This window comes from Bufo bufo, chromosome 1 (genome assembly GCF_905171765.1).
Source record: "Bufo bufo chromosome 1, aBufBuf1.1, whole genome shotgun sequence".
NCBI lineage: Eukaryota > Metazoa > Chordata > Amphibia > Anura > Bufonidae > Bufo > Bufo bufo.
The window spans coordinates 316912434-316931536 of record NC_053389.1 but is presented as its reverse complement, the minus strand read 5'-3'; the positions used below and the strand labels follow the sequence as shown (position 1 = coordinate 316931536).

The following is a 19103-nucleotide window of genomic DNA, read 5'->3' as shown; positions in this document are numbered from 1 at the left end:
ACACAGTTTTTTTTTTTTTTTTTACGGTGTTCACCCGAGGGGTTAGGTCATGTAATATTTTTATAGAGCTGGTTTTTACGGACGCGGCAATACCAAATTTGTCTATTTTATTTTATTTTTTCTATTTTTAACATTTTTTTTTATTCCTTACTTGGGGAATTTTTCTTTTTTACATGTGAAACCTTTTTTTTATTTTATTTTTTCAACCCTTTATTTTTTTTATTTTTTATTTTACACTTTTCGTCCCCTATAAGGTCATACAAGACCTCTGGGGGACATTTACTTCACTTTTTCATTTTTTTTTCACTGTTGATTTCTCCTGTAACTGGGGCTGACATAGTAGCCCCAGTTACAGGAGAAATACACCCCCCAGAGGGGCTGTACAGCATAATACTGCACTGTATAGCCTCAGTGCAGGGCTGATCGAGGTCTGTGAAAGACCTCACACAGCTCCTGCACTCTCCGGTCACGGCGGTCACATAACCGCCGGGCCGGAACAGGAAGCGCATAGCGCTTCCTGCTCTGCATACACGACGCTCGGTGAGCGCTGTGTATGCAGCGATCCAGAAGGCAGGGACACCTGGGCACTGTCCCTGCCTTCTCTCTGGGTTGCCCTGCTGTCACTGACAGCGGGCAACCCGATCAGCAGCTGCACGATTAGCGTGCAGCTGCAGTCTCTAAACGGACGTTCTGGAACGTCCATTCAGAAATAGAGATCCACCTCCCGGACGTTTATATCCTATGGGCGGACGGGAGGAGGTTAATACAGATGTGTTTACATTTTCTAACCAATTTTCAGCTCTGGAGCTTACAGAACAGATACGAGATAATTCATACTTACAGTCAGACAGGAGGTTCCTGTGATGTTCAGAAAAAGTGCAGAAGCAGTTGTTTTATCAGGCTCAGGATCTTTTGACTCTCTGTTGAGAGGAACTATGTCCTATTGTCAGTGGTGGAATCTTCCTCCAACTTTATAATAGAGGTGTTAGCTTCCTCTTGTGATGATAATTAGAGATGAGCGAATCGAAGCTAAGTGGAATTCGTTCTGAATTTCAGGAATTATTAGATTTGCACTGAATCCGAATTTCCTCACGCTTCATGGTAACGAATCGCCATTAACAGAGTTTATTATAAGGAAATATTTATATGTATTATTTGCCCTTGTGAGGTGCAGTTATATATTCTAAAGTATTTTTTGCTTGTATTAGTGGGAAAAAAATGGCTTATTAGCCGTTGTGTTGTGAAGTGCAAAAATTACAGCCTTTTTTGGCGTGTATTAGTGGCAAAAATATATATATTTGCCGTTCAGCGGTGCAGTTATATGTTCGAAATCCCTTTTTGGCATGTATTAGTGGGAAAAAAAAGTATTTGCCCTTGTGCGGTGAAGTGACAAAATTATAGCCCTTTTTGGCATGTATTAGTGGGGAAAAAATAAGTATTATTTGTCATTCAGCGGTGCAGTTATATGTTCTAAAGCCCTTTTTGGCTTGAATTAGTGGAAAAAAAGGGCTCATTAGTTGTGTGGTGAAGTGAGAAAATTACTGACTTTTTGGGGTGTTTTAATTTCCTTTTTATTTATTTATTTATTTGATCAAACAGTATGTCAGACAGAGAACTGCCAGGCACTGCACAGGGGAGTAGCAGAGGCCTAAATGTTTCTGACGCATGCAGAGGTCGCAGCAGAGTAAGGGGGCATGGCAACAGGAGTCGCAGCGAGAGGCTTGAGCTCCCGGTGTCATCTAGTGGTCATGTCTTGAGCAGCAACCCAGCGGTTCTTGAATGGTTGACTCGGTCAACCACTTCGTCCTAAGTGACATCAGACACCCCCAGCCAAGAGTCAGTGGGTTCGTCAGACACAACCCTTAGTTGGCATGGCCCGGAAGCAGGCCCTATGCCCTCAAATGTCCTCAACCTGCCTCTGTCCTTTTTTGTTCCCTCAGCTAGAGAAGTATTATATGCTGTGTTCTCAGCTCCACTATACAGCGAGGACGAGCTACTAGAGGACAGTCAGCAACTACTGGCCAGCCAAGATGTGGAGGATATATCCGCCACTTCCTCCACTAGGCGGGCAAGTAGTGATGAGGAGAGTGGCATGGGAGCTAGTGTTGTGAGCGATGAGGCTTCTGACCTAGAGACCATTGAGGAAGACATCAGTGATGTGCAGTTAGTACTCGATAATGCTGATGTAGTTGATTTCACTTGGAAGCAGGGTGAATTATGGGCTGTCATAAGAGGGAGAAGAGGGTGTCCACTTGTCTGCGAGGCAGCGGTGGAGCCAGCAAGCCGCTAGCATGGCCTGGAGTCAGCAGAGTGGCAGCAGTGGGAGATCGGGAGCCAAATGTAGACCATCCACTTCGCAGGAGCCTACCTGCCCGGAAAGTAGTGGTGCAGGGGTTCATTGAAGCACCAGCGGTAGCAGTCAGTCAGTGTGTAGTGTTGGGGGTAGAAATCACCTACTCGCCAGTGTGGCAGTTTTTTGTTAAGCCGCCAGAGCAGGTGAACATGGCCATATGTAGAATCTTTGGTTAGAAGGTGAAGCATGGCCAGGGTGCCAATGTTGGCAACATTGCCCTGTGTCAACATATGCAGCGTCACCATAAAGTGGCCTGGGAGAACCGTGGCTCTGATGTGGTGGTCCAGCCTGCCGCAGCAACCGCCACATCACCCAGTGGCATGCCGCACCTGATTTTAGGCAGTCAACGCTCCACCACCTCAGCTGAAGGGAGCTGACTGTCCTTCCCATCATCTGCTGGTCCTGATGCTTCTGCTCGTCCTACTATGGGGCATTCGGCCCCATATCCAGCATTATTCCCATCGGGACCCTCCATCCGGACATCCAGTCCACCCTGCACACTGCCACCTTACACCAACCACACCTAACCATATGGTCTGCGTCCCTTTCCTGCTGCCCCCCCTCCTTTATTCATCATCTATCCACTTCCAGCTACTCCAGCACTTCCAGTTACTCCCCCTATTCCATCACCATACACTCCATCCACATCCACATAATTCCCACCCCCCCATTCATGTCCCCCACACCCCCAGACTCCCTTCCAAACTCTACAGTACAACCCCCAGCCACTCTTCACTACATCTCCCCATTCCAATACTCAGAACTCTCTTAACTAATTTAGCCTTTCCTTCATCTGCCAGCTCTCAGTGTCATTTCACCCACTGCACATACATCACAACACCAGTCACTGCTGCATCCGCCACCCACTTATTATCACTAGCTACACAGCAGCGCATCCCACCATCGGGACCGCCCGTCCGCCACACCCCTTTCGCCGCCCAGCTGCCCACGCTCTTACCCCTACCCACTATACATACGTCACACCGGCGAGCTGATGGAGCCGCCCTGTCCCCACAAGCCACAGACACACTTCAGCTGCAATATCTACCCCCTCCCCAAACGGCACCCCAACCATCCATCCATTAGTCCGGACAACCCAGCCGTGCCCCCAGCAACACACCTCGCTCCGCCCACGGCCCACATTCCCGCCCCTTAGTGCCCCAGCCACGCCTACTTCAGCCCACCCCTGCACCGCAACTACACATCGAATCACTCAACAGACACAGTCCCGCCCTCCACTCCGCCCACTGCGCACAGTCCCGCCCCCCGCATCCTCATCCACCAGCAGACACAGCCGCCCACCCCTATGACCGGGCTTTAGACATGCACCGGCCACGCCCCCTTCCCCGCCTTCAAAAACCCTGGATTGAGCGCGTTTCTGCACACCGCAGGCTGCATGTGCAGAAGCGCTACCACAGGAGGACACCCATCGGCCGCATCATTAAGGTAATCATTGCCATCCCTACAAGCTCATCCCAGACAGACAATCATTGTTCATTATTTTCTGTCACATGCCGGATTTATGCTCAAATACCACTCACTATTATATTCTCCATACGAATAACTCAATCATGTCCCCCAACAAATAGCACTGACCAGAATTACCAAGTTCACCATCAGGCCTAGTTCAACCAGTGGAGTAATATCCACTCATTAACCCTTAACTGAACATATACTAAACCTCATGCTGATGCTGTTTTTATATAATGCCACCCAACTAAACATCACTTCATCACCCACCACAGCAGTGCGGACCGTCATACTCCCCCCAAAAAGGGATCTCCAACAAGAGTGACCTCCATTGAGCCTACGGTGACAAGGATACAGGTACCAACCATGCACCACCAGTCTAAATTACCTGTACACAGTATCTCTTGATGACTGATAGTCACTGTCTGTATATTCAAGGGATGACAGCACCCCTTGACAAAACTGTACATGCACATACTTATTCATTCATTTTCACTCTTTATTTTACCTACCCTTATCATTATTATCACTAATATCTTTTATATTTTTTTATATATATTTTTATTTATATTTATATATATATATATATATATATATATATATAATTTTCTTTCTTTTCTTTCTTTCTCTATGTATATATCGGGCCCATCCCTGGTCTAATCCAGACCGAACAACCAAATTAAACTACCTACAATCATGCACACATATACCTGCTCACACTTGAAGAAATCTTTCACAACCCACACTCTTCTAACAGATAAAACATTTATACCCACTTCCTCATATACACAGACTTTCCACAATGTCCACTAGCATATATTTATTTATTTACTTATTATTATTAATATTTTATACGTTCTCTATATATATTTTTTATACGCATATATATACACTCACCTAAAGAATTATTAGGAACACCATACTAATACGGTGTTGGACCCCCTTTTGCGTTCAGAACTGCCTTAATTCTACGTGGCATTGATTCAACAAGGTGCTGATAGCATTCTTTAGAAATGTTGGCCCATATTGATAGGATAGCATCTTGCAGTTGATGGAGATTTGAGGGATGCACATCCAGGGCATGAAGCTCCCGTTCCACCACATCCCAAAGATGCTCTGTTGGGTTGAGATCTGGTGACTGTGGGGGCCATTTTAGTACAGTGAACTCATTGTCATGTTCAAGAAACTAATTTGAAATGATTCGAGCTTTGTGACATGGTGCATTATCCTGCTGGAAGTAGCCATCAGAGAATGGATACATGTTCTCATTCTGTTTACACCAAATTCGGACTTTACCATTTGAATGTCTCAACAGAAATCGAGACTCATCAGACCAGGCAACATTTTTCCAGTCTTCAACAGTCCAATTTTGGTAAGCTTGTGCAAATTGTAGCCTCTTTTTCCTATTTGTAGTGGAGATGAGTGGTACCCTGTGGGGTCTTCTGCTGTTGTAGCCCATCCGCCTCAAGGTTGTGCGTGTTGTGGCTTCACAAATGCTTTGCTGCATACCTCGGTTGTAACGAGTGGTTATTTCCGTCAACATTGCTCTTCTATCAGCTTTAATCAGTCGGCCCATTCTCCTCTGACCTCTAGCATCCACAAGGCATTTTTGCCCACAGGACTGCCGCATACTGGATGTTTTTCCCTTTTCACACCATTCTTTGTAAACCCTAGAAATGGTTGTGCGTGAAAATCCCAGTAACTGAGCAGATTGTGAAATACTCAGACCGGCCCGTCTGGCACCAACAACCATGCCACGCTCAAAATTGCTTAAATCACCTTTCTTTCCCATTCTGACATTCAGTTTGGAGTTCAGGAGATTGTCTTGACTAGGACCACACCCCTAAATGCATTGCAGCAACTGCCATGTGATTGGTTGACTAGATAATTGCATTAATGAGAAATAGAACAAGTGTTCCTAATAATTCTTTAGGTGAGTGTATATCACTATATTCTAAATATAAGTACCTATATTCGCGATAAAAATTTGTAATTGAAATATTCGTGATCAACACTAGTAATAACTTCATAGATTATTTTTACTGTGAAAAAAAAAAAACATTTCCACTTGGAACCAAGCCTGAGTTCAGAAAATGTTTTTTTTACAGTAAAAATTAATCTATTAAGTTATTACGCGAAGTCATGCGAGACTTCGCAAAGTAATAACTGAGCCAACACATTATAATACTGTACGGAGCACTCGCTCCGTACAGTATTGGACCAAAGTTTTATGCGAATCGACTTCAAAAGTTTTGTCTGAAGTCAATTTTCTCATGCCTAGTTATAGTAATAGATTATCCAACTTCTACTATTAGTAGTATAGGTTTTCAATCATATACTGATGTTCAGAGGATATTTTGTCATATAATATTAATATAATAATATATAACATAATATAATATTTTTGAAAAGGTTTATACTTATAAAATAGCAAAGCTTTCTACTGTTACAGTACACAAAATTTTAAGTTATATCTACTAGGAATGAACCTAAGTCACTCATCCTGCAGTTCCCTATATAAGCCTCAGAGCGCCGCTGTTTACCAATAAGGAACTATTCTGCAAATCCAGAATCACCTCCATGATACAGTGTTCAACCACAAGAAGAAATATACAGCATTTTACTCTAGCATGTGCCATGTATAGGACTCATAAAGAAAAGGGATCACCTTCTGCTACTAATTCTATTGGATTATAAATGTAACAAGGAGTTTTAGCAATATTCAGTATTTCTGGTAAGAAGAAGAATGCCTGGATTACAACTGCAGGAAGGACAATCAATGCAAGGACTCAGAGGGCAAGTAATATTTCTTTTCATAATTTTCTGGCTGTGCCATTCAGTCTCTGGTCAGATTCATTATTCTATTAATGAAGAATTAAGAAAAGGTTCAATTGTTGGAAATTTATCAAATGATCTTGAGCTAAATATTAATGATCTCTCCAGAAGAAGATTACGTATTGTGTCTGATATGTCTGAGAAATATTTCAATATAAATCTTGATAATGGAAACCTAGTAATTGCTGATAGGATAGATAGGGAGACATTATGTGGAGCTTCAGCTGATTGTGTCCTTACATTCGATGCTGTGGTAGAAAATCCACTAAATGTCTTCAGTATAAAGATTGATATTCAGGATATAAATGACAATCCTCCTACATTTGTCCATGAAAATATTAAAATAGAAATTAGTGAATTAACCTCTCCAGGAAGAAGATTTATTTTACAAAATGCAGAAGATCTGGATGTAGGTATTAATTCTCTGATAAGTTACAGGTTCAGTACAAACCAATATTTTTCTCTTGGAGAGAAGGTCAGCTCTGATGGCAGTGTATTTCCAGAGCTCATACTAGAGAAACCTCTAGACCGAGAGGCACAAGACAAGCATGAACTCATTCTAACAGCTTCTGATGGTGGAAATCCTGTACAGACAGGCTCTGCCTTAATTAATATCATTATCAATGATATCAATGATAATTATCCAGTATTTACACAGGATGTATATAAAGTAAGTGTTAGGGAAAATATACCGGTGAATTCAACAATTCTGCAGGTCAGTGCAAGTGACGAAGATGAAGGTATCAATGCACAGATCACTTACTCTATTAGAACCAAAGCAAAAAATATTCTTCAGGCTTTTACTATCAATCCCAGAAATGGATTGATTACAACAAAAGGCTATATAGATTATGAAGTGTCAAGATTTTATGAATTTTCAGTACAAGCAGAAGATGGTGGAAGTCTTGCTGCCAAAGCCAAGATTGTAATAGAAATAACAGATGAAAATGACAATGCCCCAGATATATCCATAACTTCATCATCAGATATTATTCCTGAAGATTCAGCACCTGGAATGGTGGTAGCACTTATTAAAGTTCATGACCGTGACTCAGGAGAAAATGGAGAGCTTCAATGCAAAATAAAAGGTGATTTACCATTTGAGCTAATATCATCAGAAAGTAATTTTTATAAAATTGTTACAAAAAGTAGTCTAGATAGAGAAAAAGTATCATCCTACAACATTACCATAAAAGCCTCAGACAAAGGGTCTCCTGAAATGACATCAAGGAAAGTTTTTCAAGTGAACATAACAGATATTAATGACAATGCCCCAGTGTTTGAGAAATTGCTTTACACTGCATTTGTCACTGAAAATAATTCACCAGGAGCTTCAATATTTAGTATTCAAGCAAAAGACATTGACAGTGATGACAATGCTAAGATAACATATTCTATAAAGACTAGAGGTAAAGAAGAAGATTCCCTGTCTTCTTATATCTCTTTAAATCCAGTAACAGGGGTCATATATGCGCAAAGGTCATTTGATTATGAGAAACATAGAGAATTTAATATTGAAATCATTGCCAGAGACAATGGATCTCCATCTCTGAACAGCAGTGCAACACTAAAAATATATATAGTCGACCAGAATGATAATTCACCCATTATTCTCTACCCATCACCAGAGGTTGATAGTTCAACATTTGAGATGGTTCCTTGGACCTCTGAAAAAGGATCTTTAGTATCTAAAGTGGTGGCAATGGATGCTGACTCTGGACACAATGCCTGGTTGACTTACTTTTTACAGTCTTCAGAACCATCACTCTTCACCATTGACCAGCACACGGGAGAGATCAGGACATCACATGTATTTCAAGAAAGAGACATCAAGAAACATGGAATTGTGGTTCTAGTAAAAGACAATGGGATTCCATCCCACTCAGCTTCAGTCACTATAAACATGGTGATTGCTGATGGTTTTCATCAGATCCTTCCCGAGCTAAGCAGTCAGTCTAACAAAGAAGAATCTCAGTCCAACCTACAATTCTACTTGGTAATAGCCTTGGCATTAATTTCATTTCTCTTCATGTTGACTGTGGTTATTTCAGTTGTCTCCAAATATAAAGAGTCAAAGTCTTCTACCACATTTGGATCTATGAGTACAAATCTATATCCACCAGTTGATCCCAGAATCATTTCACAGTTCAACAATGGAACATTACCTCTGCCATATTCCTATGATGTTTGTGTAACTCTGGATCCACATGACCAGGAATTTGCATTTCTTAAACCTCAGCACAATGTTCCAGTTGACAGTCTAATAGATGCTGATGATTCTGGCATAGGAAGTGAAATGTTAAAGAACTGTCCACCTATAGAAAATGTCATTTCACAGGTATGTTTTTATGACATTTGTAAATCAGTATTTATCTGTTGATACTTAAAGGGAACCTGTTACGTTGAAATGGTGTCTGAGCTGAAGGAAGCATGCTATAGAGCAGGAGATGCAGAACAAATTATTAAATAGTTTTGTGGGAAAAGATTCAATATAACTCGGATTTTATTCATTTTAATTTCTTGCTCATTCTTGGCTTTAAAGTCGAGGAGGCGGTCCTATCAGTGATTGACAGCCTTCCCTCTAAGACTGTATTAGCTGTCAATCACTGATAGGCCCTCCACCTTGACTTCAAAGAAAATAATGAACAGAAAATGTAAATTAATGAAATACAACTTATACTTATAATCTTTCCCCACAAAACTATGTATTAATCTGTTTATTTCCTCCTGCTCTATAACATGCTGCTTTCAGATTAATCTGCATTTTCATGGTGACAGGTTCCTTTTAAAAGATTTCTCTAGAAGTTTAGTATTGATGGGCTATCATCAGGATATGTCATATTGATTGGTGGGGTAAAACTCCCAGCACCCCTGCTAATTAGTAATTTGAAAAGGCCGTATCTAGGCCTCTAACTAAGCCAGTGTGTCCTGAGTCACATGACCTAGGCGTAGCTCAGTCACACTCATGTAAGTGTGTCTATTATGCAATTCCAAGCATATCCACTACATAATGAAGTCTCTTAGTCTCTTCAATCAGCTGAACGGTGGCTGTGATAGGTGTTGGGACCCCATGAATCAGATATTAATGATCTATCCTAAAGATTGCTGTCAATATTTTTTCCTAGAAAATCTCTTGCTATCATAAATATATCTAAAACGAATACCTAGATTTTTTTTTTAAAAATTAAGAAAGCAAAAAGGAAAAAAATGTCCATATGTTTGTTTTTTACACACACAAATTCCACTATACTATTACAAAAATTAATATATGTATATTTTTTATTTAACTTTTTTTATGAATAAAAATGGCGGGGTGTATGTGTATACACAGTCTGCTATACTATTTGCTAATACTAGTAACTATTCCTATAACTTTCAAATTTTTTATTTTCTGGATTTCACTTTTTATTATTTTTTAAATGAATTTATTTACTTATTGTAATTTTTATTTATTTATGAAAAAAGTGAATTAACTAGTGATGATCGAGCATGCTCGGCCAAACACCTGTTCGGCTCAAGCATCTCGATGCTCGGCACATGGCGGTACTCGGCCAAGTACCGCATGTGCTCGAATGCAATGCTCGAGTCTCCTCCCTGCACCTTTTTTTTGCCTGGTACGCAGCCAATAAACGTGCAGAGGGGTACTGGCACGCACTGTAATGCCGTAGCGATGTTGGCTACTAGCATTGCAGTGATTGGCTGGCTGGAACGCGTCATTGGGTGTTATAAAGCGGCTCAGTTTTAGTCAGGGAGAGTTGAGCATAAGAAGGGAAAGACAGTGTAGGGAGTGTTATTGGAAGATTTGTATTACAAAAACTTTTCAGAGACCCAAAAGTCCTTTTAAGGACTATTGTGTGTGATAGCAGCAATATATCTTTGTAGCGCAACCTGCGCTAAATTGCTCAGTCTTATGGAGAGCTGTGCATAGGAAGGGACAGAGTGTAGGCAGTGTTATTGGAAGATTTTTATTAGAAATACTTTTCAGAGACACAAAAGTCCTTTTAAGGACTATTGTGTGTGACAGCAGCAAAATATATTTTAAGCGCATCCTGCGCTAAATAGCGTCTAATAGGCCGCTGCGGACAGTTAAAGTATCCGCGATACATCTCCTGTGTAAAGTGTGTGCATCCCTAAAATATCCCTAAAATATCCGTGACGTCCAGTGTACTTTTACCGTAGATGGGACAGTGACATTAGCTGTGCCACATCTCCAATGTAAAGTGTGCGCATCCAAAAAATATCTGACATCCAGTGTACTTTTTCTGTAGAAGTTGTCCGCTGAAACAATGATTTTAGCTGCGCCACATCTTCAATGTAAAGTGTGTGCATCAAAAAATATCTGACATCCAGTGTACTTTTTCCATAGACGGCGTCCGCTGCGGCCAGTGACATTATGTGTGCCACATCTCCTGTGTATAGTGTGCACATCCAAAAAATATCTGACATCCAGTGTACTTTTTCCGTAGACGGTGTCCACTGCGGACAGTGACTTTAGCTGCGCCACATCTTCAATGTAAAGTGTGTGCATCCAAAAATATCTGACATCCAGTGTACTTTTCCGTAGTTGGTGTCCGCTACGGACAGTGACATTAGCTGCGCCACATCTCCAGTGTAAAGTGTGCGCATCCAAAAAATATCTGTGACATACACTCTAATAAAACTTATCTAGACAACGGTTTGCAGATGATTATTGCTGTTAGACGTTACCTCAAAAGTAAGCAGAATGTTCATTAAATGGGTTGTCTCACTTCAACAAATGGCATTTATTATGTAGAGAAAGTTAATACAAGGCACTAACTAATGTATTGTTATAATCCATATTGCTTCCTTTGCTGGATGGATTCATTTTTCAATCACATTATACACTGCTTGTTTCCATGGTTACAAATAAATAATCCAGTTGGTCGGAACTCATCCGTTTGTGAACGCTGCTACGGGAAGGAGCAACCTCCACTTGAAAAAAAGAAATTAGTCCTGACAGTCGTATCTTCTTTTTCAATATATCTGTTTTATTCCATCCAAAGTGAAATGTCCCTGTTAACGCCGAAACGCATCCTGGTTGTTGGGACATTTCACTTTGGATGGAATAAAACAGATATATTGAAAAAGAAGATATGACTGCCAGGACTTATTTTAATGTTTCCATGGTTACGACCACCCTATAATCCATCAGCGGTGGCCAATGCTTGCACACTATAGGAAAAAGCACTAGCCTATGTTCACTCCCACGGTCCCAGCGACCAGAGAGGCCGACGCTTTTTCCTATATTGTGCAATCACGACCACCACTGATGCATTGCAGGGTGGTCATAACCATGGAAACGAGCAGTGTATAAAGTGATAGAAAAATTAATAAAGCCAGCAAAGGAAGCAATATGGACAATCACAATACTTTTGTAAGTGGCTTGTATTAACTTTCCCTACATATTAAATGCCACTTGCTGAACATCGAAAATTACATTTATGATTGACTCAGCCAGTCCCAAATCTCTGAATCAAAATCAAAAGGATGCGTACACATACTAAGATTGTGAAAGATGGGAAGCTGTCATACTACCTGTCAGGCTAGTGTGTAGCTGAAAATGATTCTGACATCTACTTTTATAACTAATATTAGTGGGAAATTACACATAAACCTGATGTACCCTCTATGGTTTACTGCCTTCTTAAGTCATATTATTATTAGCATGGTACATATTATTTGCCTATAATGTTAGTAATGGTATTTTATTTACCTGTGATTGTTTTCTTATATAAAGCAGTTTCAGATCATTAAGTTACATAAGCACCGCTAAATTCAGTAACAGACGTGCCCTGTAGAATAGTTTGATTTTAAACATCAATCATTTATAAGAATTAAGTGATGCTAAACCTAGAACAACATGAATTTTCTTAGGTTTTTGTTATAGTTAGGGATGAGCGAATCGACTTCGGATAAAGCATCCGAAGTCAATTTGCATAAAACTTCGGTCCAATACTGTACGAAGCAAGTGCTCCGTACAGTATTAGAATGTAATGGCTCAGATGAGCTGAAGGTATTACTTTGCGAAGTCTCGCGTGACTTCGCGTAATAACTAGCGATGAGCGGAAGGGGTCATATTCGAATTCGCGATATTTCGCCAATATTTTGTAGAAGGTAATGATCGCGTAATATGAAAATTTTCGTAATGCGAATTTTTATCGTGAATTTTTCAATAGCCGAGCAAAAAATTATTCCTCCCTGCTTCTTGTTTGTGGGCCAATGAGTCATAGCACTATATCGAATATATTCATTTTTTCAAATATTCGTAATATTCTAAAACAAGAATATATAGCAATATAGCGAATATTCGGTAAAAAAACAAATATAGACAAATTTAGCTAATATAGTGCTATAATCATTTTTTTCAATAGTTTTAATTTTTTTCCAATTGTAGCTTCAGATGAGAAAAAAATTACAACTATTAGACAACGTAGAATATACCACTATATTAGCTAAATTGCTCTATATTAGTTTTTTTTTTATATTCGCTATATTGCTATATATTCTTGTTTTAGAATATTACGAATATTCGAAAAAACAAATATATTCGATATAGGGCTATATATTTGTTTTTTAGAATATTCATCACTTTTCCCATTTAAAGTTATGATTCCTCCCTGCTTCTTGCTTGTGGGACAATGAGTCATTGGCCCACAAGTAAGAAGCAGGGAGGAATCATGTTTTTACTCTGCAATTGCATTACGAAAATTCGCATTACAAAAATAGGTTAGCATCTTGCAGTTGATGGAGATTTGAGGGATGCGCATCCAGGGCATGAAGCTCCCGTTCCACCACATCCCAAAGATGCTCTATTGGGTTGAGATCTGGTGACTGTGGGGGCCATTTTAGTACAGTGAACGCATTGTCATGTTCAAGAAACCAATTTGAAATGATTTGAGCTTTGTGACATGGTGCATTATCCTGCTGGAAGTAGCCATCAGAGGATGGATACATGTTCTCATTCTGTTTATGCCAAATTCGGACACTACCATTTGAATGTCTCAACAGAAATCGAGACTCATCAGACCAGGCAACATTTTTCCAGTCTTCAACAGTCCAATTTTGGTAAGCTCGTGAGCTTGTGCCTCTTTTTCCTATTTGTAGTGCAGATGAGTGGTACCCGGTGGGGTCTTCTGCTGTTGTAGCCCATCCGCCTCAAGGTTGTGCATGTTGTGGCTTCACAAATGCTTTGCCGCATACCTCGGTTGTAACGAGTGGTTATTTCCGTCAACGTTGCTCTTCTATCAGCTTGAATCAGTCGGCCCATTCTCCTCTGACCTCTAGCATCCACAAGGCATTTTTGCCCACAGGACTGCCGCATACTGGATGTTTTTCCCTTTTCACACCATTCTTTGTAAACCCTAGAAATGGTTGTGCATGAAAATCCCAGTAACTGAGCAGATTGTGAAATACTCAGACCGGCCCGTCTGGCACCAACAACCATGCCACGCTCAAAATTGCTTAAATCACCTTTCTTTCCCATTCTGACATTCAGTTTGGAGTTCAGGAGATTATCTTGACTAGAACCACACCCCTAAATGCATTGAAGCAACTGCCATGTGATTGGTTGACTAGATAATTGAAATAATGAGAAATAGAACAAGTGTTCCTAATAATTCTTTAGGTGAGTGTATATCACTATATTCTAAATATTTGCGAATTTTCAAAGTACCTATATTCGCGATAAAAATTTGTAATTCAAATATTCGTGATCAACACTAGTAATAACTTCATAGATTATTTTTACTGTGAAAAAAAAAACATTTCCCGAACTCGGGTTCGGTTCCAAGGTACCACTTGGAACCAAGCCCGAGTTCAGAAAATGTTTTTTTTACAGTAAAAATTAATCTATTAAGTTATTACGCGAAGTCACGCGAGACTTCGCAAAGTAGTAACTGAGCCAACACATTATAATACTGTACGGAGCACTCGCTCCGTACAGTATTGGACCAAAGTTTTATGCGAATCGACTTCAAAAGTTTCGTCTGAAGTCAATTTTCTCATGCCTAGTTATAGTAATAGATTATCCAACTTCTACTATTAGTAGTATAGGTTTTCAATCATATACTGATGTTCAGAGGATATTTTGTCATATAATATTAATATAATAATATATAACATAATATAATATTTTTGAAAAGGTTTATACTTATAAAATAGCAAAGCTTTCTACTGTTACAGTACACAAAATTTTAAGTTATATCTACTAGGGATGATCCTAAGTCACTGATCCTGCAGTTCCCTATATAAGCCTCAGAGCGCCGCTGTTTACCAAAAAGGAACTATTCTGCAAATCCAGAATAACCTCCATGATACAGTGTTCAACCACAAGAAGAAATATACAGCATTTTACTCTAGCATGTGCCATGTATAGGACTCATAAAGAAAAGGCATCACCTTCTGCTACTAATTCTTTTGGATTATAAATGTAACAAGGAGTTTTGGCAATAATCTGTATTTCTGCTGAGAAGAAGAATGACTGGATTACAACTGCAGGAAGGACAATCAATGCAAGGACTCAGAGGGCAAGTAATATTTATTTTCATAATTTTCTGGCTGTGCCATTCAGTCTCTGGTCAGATTCATTATTCTATTAATGAAGAATTAAGAAAAGGTTCAATTGTTGGAAATTTATCAAATGATCTTGAGCTAAATATTAATGATCTCTCCAGAAGAAGATTACGTATTGTGTCTGATATGTCTGAGAAATATTTCAATATAAATCTTGATAATGGAAACCTAGTCATTGCTGATAGGATAGATAGGGAGACATTATGTGGAGCTTCAGCTGATTGTGTCCTTACATTCGATGCTGTGGTAGAAAATCCACTAAATGTCTTCAGTATAAAGATTGATATTCAGGATATAAATGACAATCCTCCTACATTTGTCCATGAAAATATTAAAATGGAAATGAGTGAATCTACCTCCCCAGGAAGAAGATTTATTTTACAAAATGCAGAAGATCTGGATGTAGGTATTAATTCTCTGATAAGTTATAGGTTCACTACAAATCAGTATTTTTCTCTTGGAGAGAAGGTCAGCTCTGATGGCAGTGTATTTCCAGAGCTTATACTAGAGAAACCTCTAGACCGAGAGACACAAGACAAGCATGAACTCATTCTAACAGCTTCTGATGGTGGAAATCCTGTACAGACAGGCTCTGCCTTAATTAATATCATTATCAATGATATCAATGATAATTATCCAGTATTTACACAGGATGTATATAAAGTAAGTGTTAGGGAAAATATACCGGTGAATTCAACAATTCTGCAGGTCAGTGCAAGTGACGAAGATGAAGGTATCAATGCACAGATCACTTACTCTATTAGAACCAAAGCAAAAAATATTCTTCAGACTTTTACTATCAATCCCAGAAATGGATTGATTACAACAAAAGGCTATATAGATTATGAAGTGTCAAGATTTTATGAATTTTCCGTACAAGCAGAAGATGGTGGAAGTCTTGCTGCCAAAGCCAAGATTGTAATAGAAATAACAGATGAAAATGACAATGCCCCAGATATATCCATAACTTCATCATCAGATATTATTCCTGAAGATTCAGCACCTGGAATGGTGGTAGCACTTATTAAAGTTCATGACCGTGACTCAGGAGAAAATGGAGAGCTTCAATGCAAAATAAAAGGTGATTTACCATTTGAGTTAATATCATCAGAAAGTAATTTTTATAAAATTGTTACAAAAAGTAGTCTAGATAGAGAAAAAGTATCATCCTACAACATTACCATAAAAGCCTCAGACAAAGGGTCTCCTGAAATGACATCAAGGAAAGTTTTTCAAGTGAACATAACAGATGTTAATGACAATGCCCCAGTGTTTGAGAAATTGCTTTACACTGCATTTGTCACTGAAAATAATTCACCAGGAGCTTCAATATTTAGTATTCAAGCAAAAGACATTGACAGTGATGACAATGCTAAGATAACATATTCTATAAAAACTAGAGGTAAAGAAGAAGATTCCCTGTATTACTATATCTCTTTAAATCCAGTAACAGGGGTCATATATGCGCAAAGGTCATTTGATTATGAGAAACATAGAGAATTTAATATTGAAATCATTGCCAGAGACAGTGGATCTCCATCTCTGAACAGCAGTACAACACTAAAAATATATATAGTCGACCAGAATGATAATTCACCCATTATTCTGTACCCATCACCAGAGGTTGATAGTTCAACATTTGAGATGGTCCCTTGGACTTCTGAAAAAGGATCTTTAGTATCTAAAGTGGTGGCAGTGGATGCTGACTCTGGACACAATGCCTGGTTGTCTTACTTTTTACAGTCTTCAGAACCATCACTCTTCACCATTGACCAGCACACGGGAGAGATCAGGACATCACATGTATTTCAAGAAAGAGACATCAAGAAACATGGAATTGTGGTTCTAGTAAAAGACAATGGGATTCCATCCCGCTCAACTTCAGTCACTATAAACATGGTGATTGCAGGTCATTTTCATCAGATCCTTCCTGAGCTGAGCAGTCAGTCTAACAAAGAAGAATCTCAGTCCAACTTACAATTCTACTTGGTAATAGCCTTGGCATTAATTTCATTTCTCTTTATGTTGACTGTGATTATTGCAGTTGTCTCCAAATATAAAGAGTCAAAGTCTTCTACCAGATTTGGATCTATGAGTACAAATCTATATCCACCAGTTGATCCCAGATTTATTTCACAGTTCAACAGTGGAACATTACCTCTGCCATATTCCTATGATGTTTGTGTAACTCTCGATCCACATGACCAGGAATTTGCATTTCTTAAACCTCAGCACAATGTTCCAGTTGACAGTCTAATAGATGCTGATGATTCTGGCATTGGAAATGAAAATTTAAAGAACTGTCCACCTATAGAAAATGTCATTTCACAGGTATGTTTTTATAACATTTGTAAATCAGCATTTATCTGTTGATACTTAAAGGGAACCTGTTACGTTGAAATGGTGTCTAAGCTGAAGGAAGCATGCTATAGAGCAGGAGATGCAGAGCAAATTATTAAATAGTTTTGTGGGAAAAGATTCAATATAACTCGGATTTCATTCATTTTAATTTCTTGCTCATTCTTGGCTTTAAAATCGAGGAGGCGGTCTTATCAGTGATTGACAGCCTTCCCTCTAAGACTGTATTAGCTGTCAATCACTGATAGGCCCTCCACCTTGACTTCAAAGAAAATAATGAACAGAAAATGTAAATGAATGAAATACAACTTATACTGAATCTTTCCCCACAAAACTATGTATTAATCTGCTTATTTTCTTTTGCTCTATAACATGCTGCTTTCAGATTAATCTGCAATTTAAGGTGACAGGATCCTTTTAAAAGATTTCTCTAGAAGTTTAGTATTGATGGGCTATCATCAGGATATGTCATTAATATTTGATTGGTGGGGTAAAACTCCCAGCACCCCTGCTAATCAGCCATTTGAAGAGGCCGTATCTAGGCCTCTAACTAAGCCAGTGTGTCCTGAGTCACTTGACCTAGGCGTAGCTCAGTCACACTCATGTAAGTGTGCCTATTATGCAATCCCAAGCATATCCACTACATAATGAAGTCTCTTAGTCTCTTCAATCAGCTGAACGGTGGCTGTGATAGGTGTTGGGACCCCATGAATCAGATATTAATGACCTATCCTGAGAATGCTGTCAATATTTTTTCCTAGAAAACATTTGTATAGTTCATGCAGAAAAAATCTCTTGCTATCATGAATATATCTAAAACGAATACCTAGATTATTTTTTTTTAAATTATGAAAGCAAGAAGGAAAAAAATGTGCATATGTTTGTATTTTACACACACAAATTCCACTATACTATTACAAAAATTAATATATGTATATTTTTTATTTAACTTTTTTTATGAATGAAAAAGGATGTATGTGTGTACACAGTCTGCTATACTATTTGCTAATACTAGTAACTATTCCTATAACTTTCAAATTTTTTATTTTCTGTATTTCACTTTTTATTATTTTTTAAATGAATTTATTTACTTATTGTAATTTTTATTTATTTATGAAAAAAGTTTTAAGAATTAACTAGTGATGATTGAGCATGCTCGGCCGAACACCTGTTCGGCTCAAGCATCTCGATGCTCGGCACATGGCAGTACTCGGCCAAGTACCGCATGTGCTCGAGTGCAATGCTCGAGTCTCCTCCATGCACTTTATTTTGCCTGCTGCGCAGCCAATATACGTGCAGAGGGGTACTGGCACGCATTGTAATGCCATAGCCATGTTGGCTACTAGCATTGCAGTGATTGGCTGGCTGGAACGCGTTTTTGGGTGTTATAAAGTACCCGATGATACGTGTTCGGCTCAGTTTTAGTCAGGGAGAGCTGAACATAGGAAGGGAAAGACAGTGTAGGGAGTGTTATTGGAAGATTTGTATTACAAAA

At 39.1% G+C, this 19103-nt stretch overlaps 3 protein-coding genes across 16 annotated transcripts in view; all 3 read left to right on the top strand.

Moving 5' to 3' along the window:
* Window positions 1–19103, top strand: part of LOC121008795 (protocadherin gamma-A5-like) — a 321828-nt gene that overhangs the window by 163177 nt on the left and 139548 nt on the right. The gene's annotated exons all lie outside the window — the stretch shown is intronic.
* Window positions 6333–9099, top strand: LOC121008911 (protocadherin gamma-B1-like). The gene has a single exon (XM_040441682.1). The coding sequence runs from the start codon at window positions 6570–6572 to the stop codon at window positions 9036–9038; it is 2469 nt and encodes an 822-aa protein (XP_040297616.1). The 5' UTR covers window positions 6333–6569; the 3' UTR covers window positions 9039–9099.
* LOC120986763 (protocadherin gamma-B1-like) lies at window positions 15057–17623 on the top strand. The gene has a single exon (XM_040415474.1). The coding sequence runs from the start codon at window positions 15155–15157 to the stop codon at window positions 17621–17623; it is 2469 nt and encodes an 822-aa protein (XP_040271408.1). The 5' UTR covers window positions 15057–15154.

Bases quoted from the DNA above. Each gene is read 5' to 3' on its own strand.
- LOC121008911 (XM_040441682.1), top strand. From the start codon at position 6,570: ATGCCTGGATTACAACTGCAGGAAGGACAATCAATGCAAGGACTCAGA.
- LOC120986763 (XM_040415474.1), top strand. From the start codon at position 15,155: ATGACTGGATTACAACTGCAGGAAGGACAATCAATGCAAGGACTCAGA.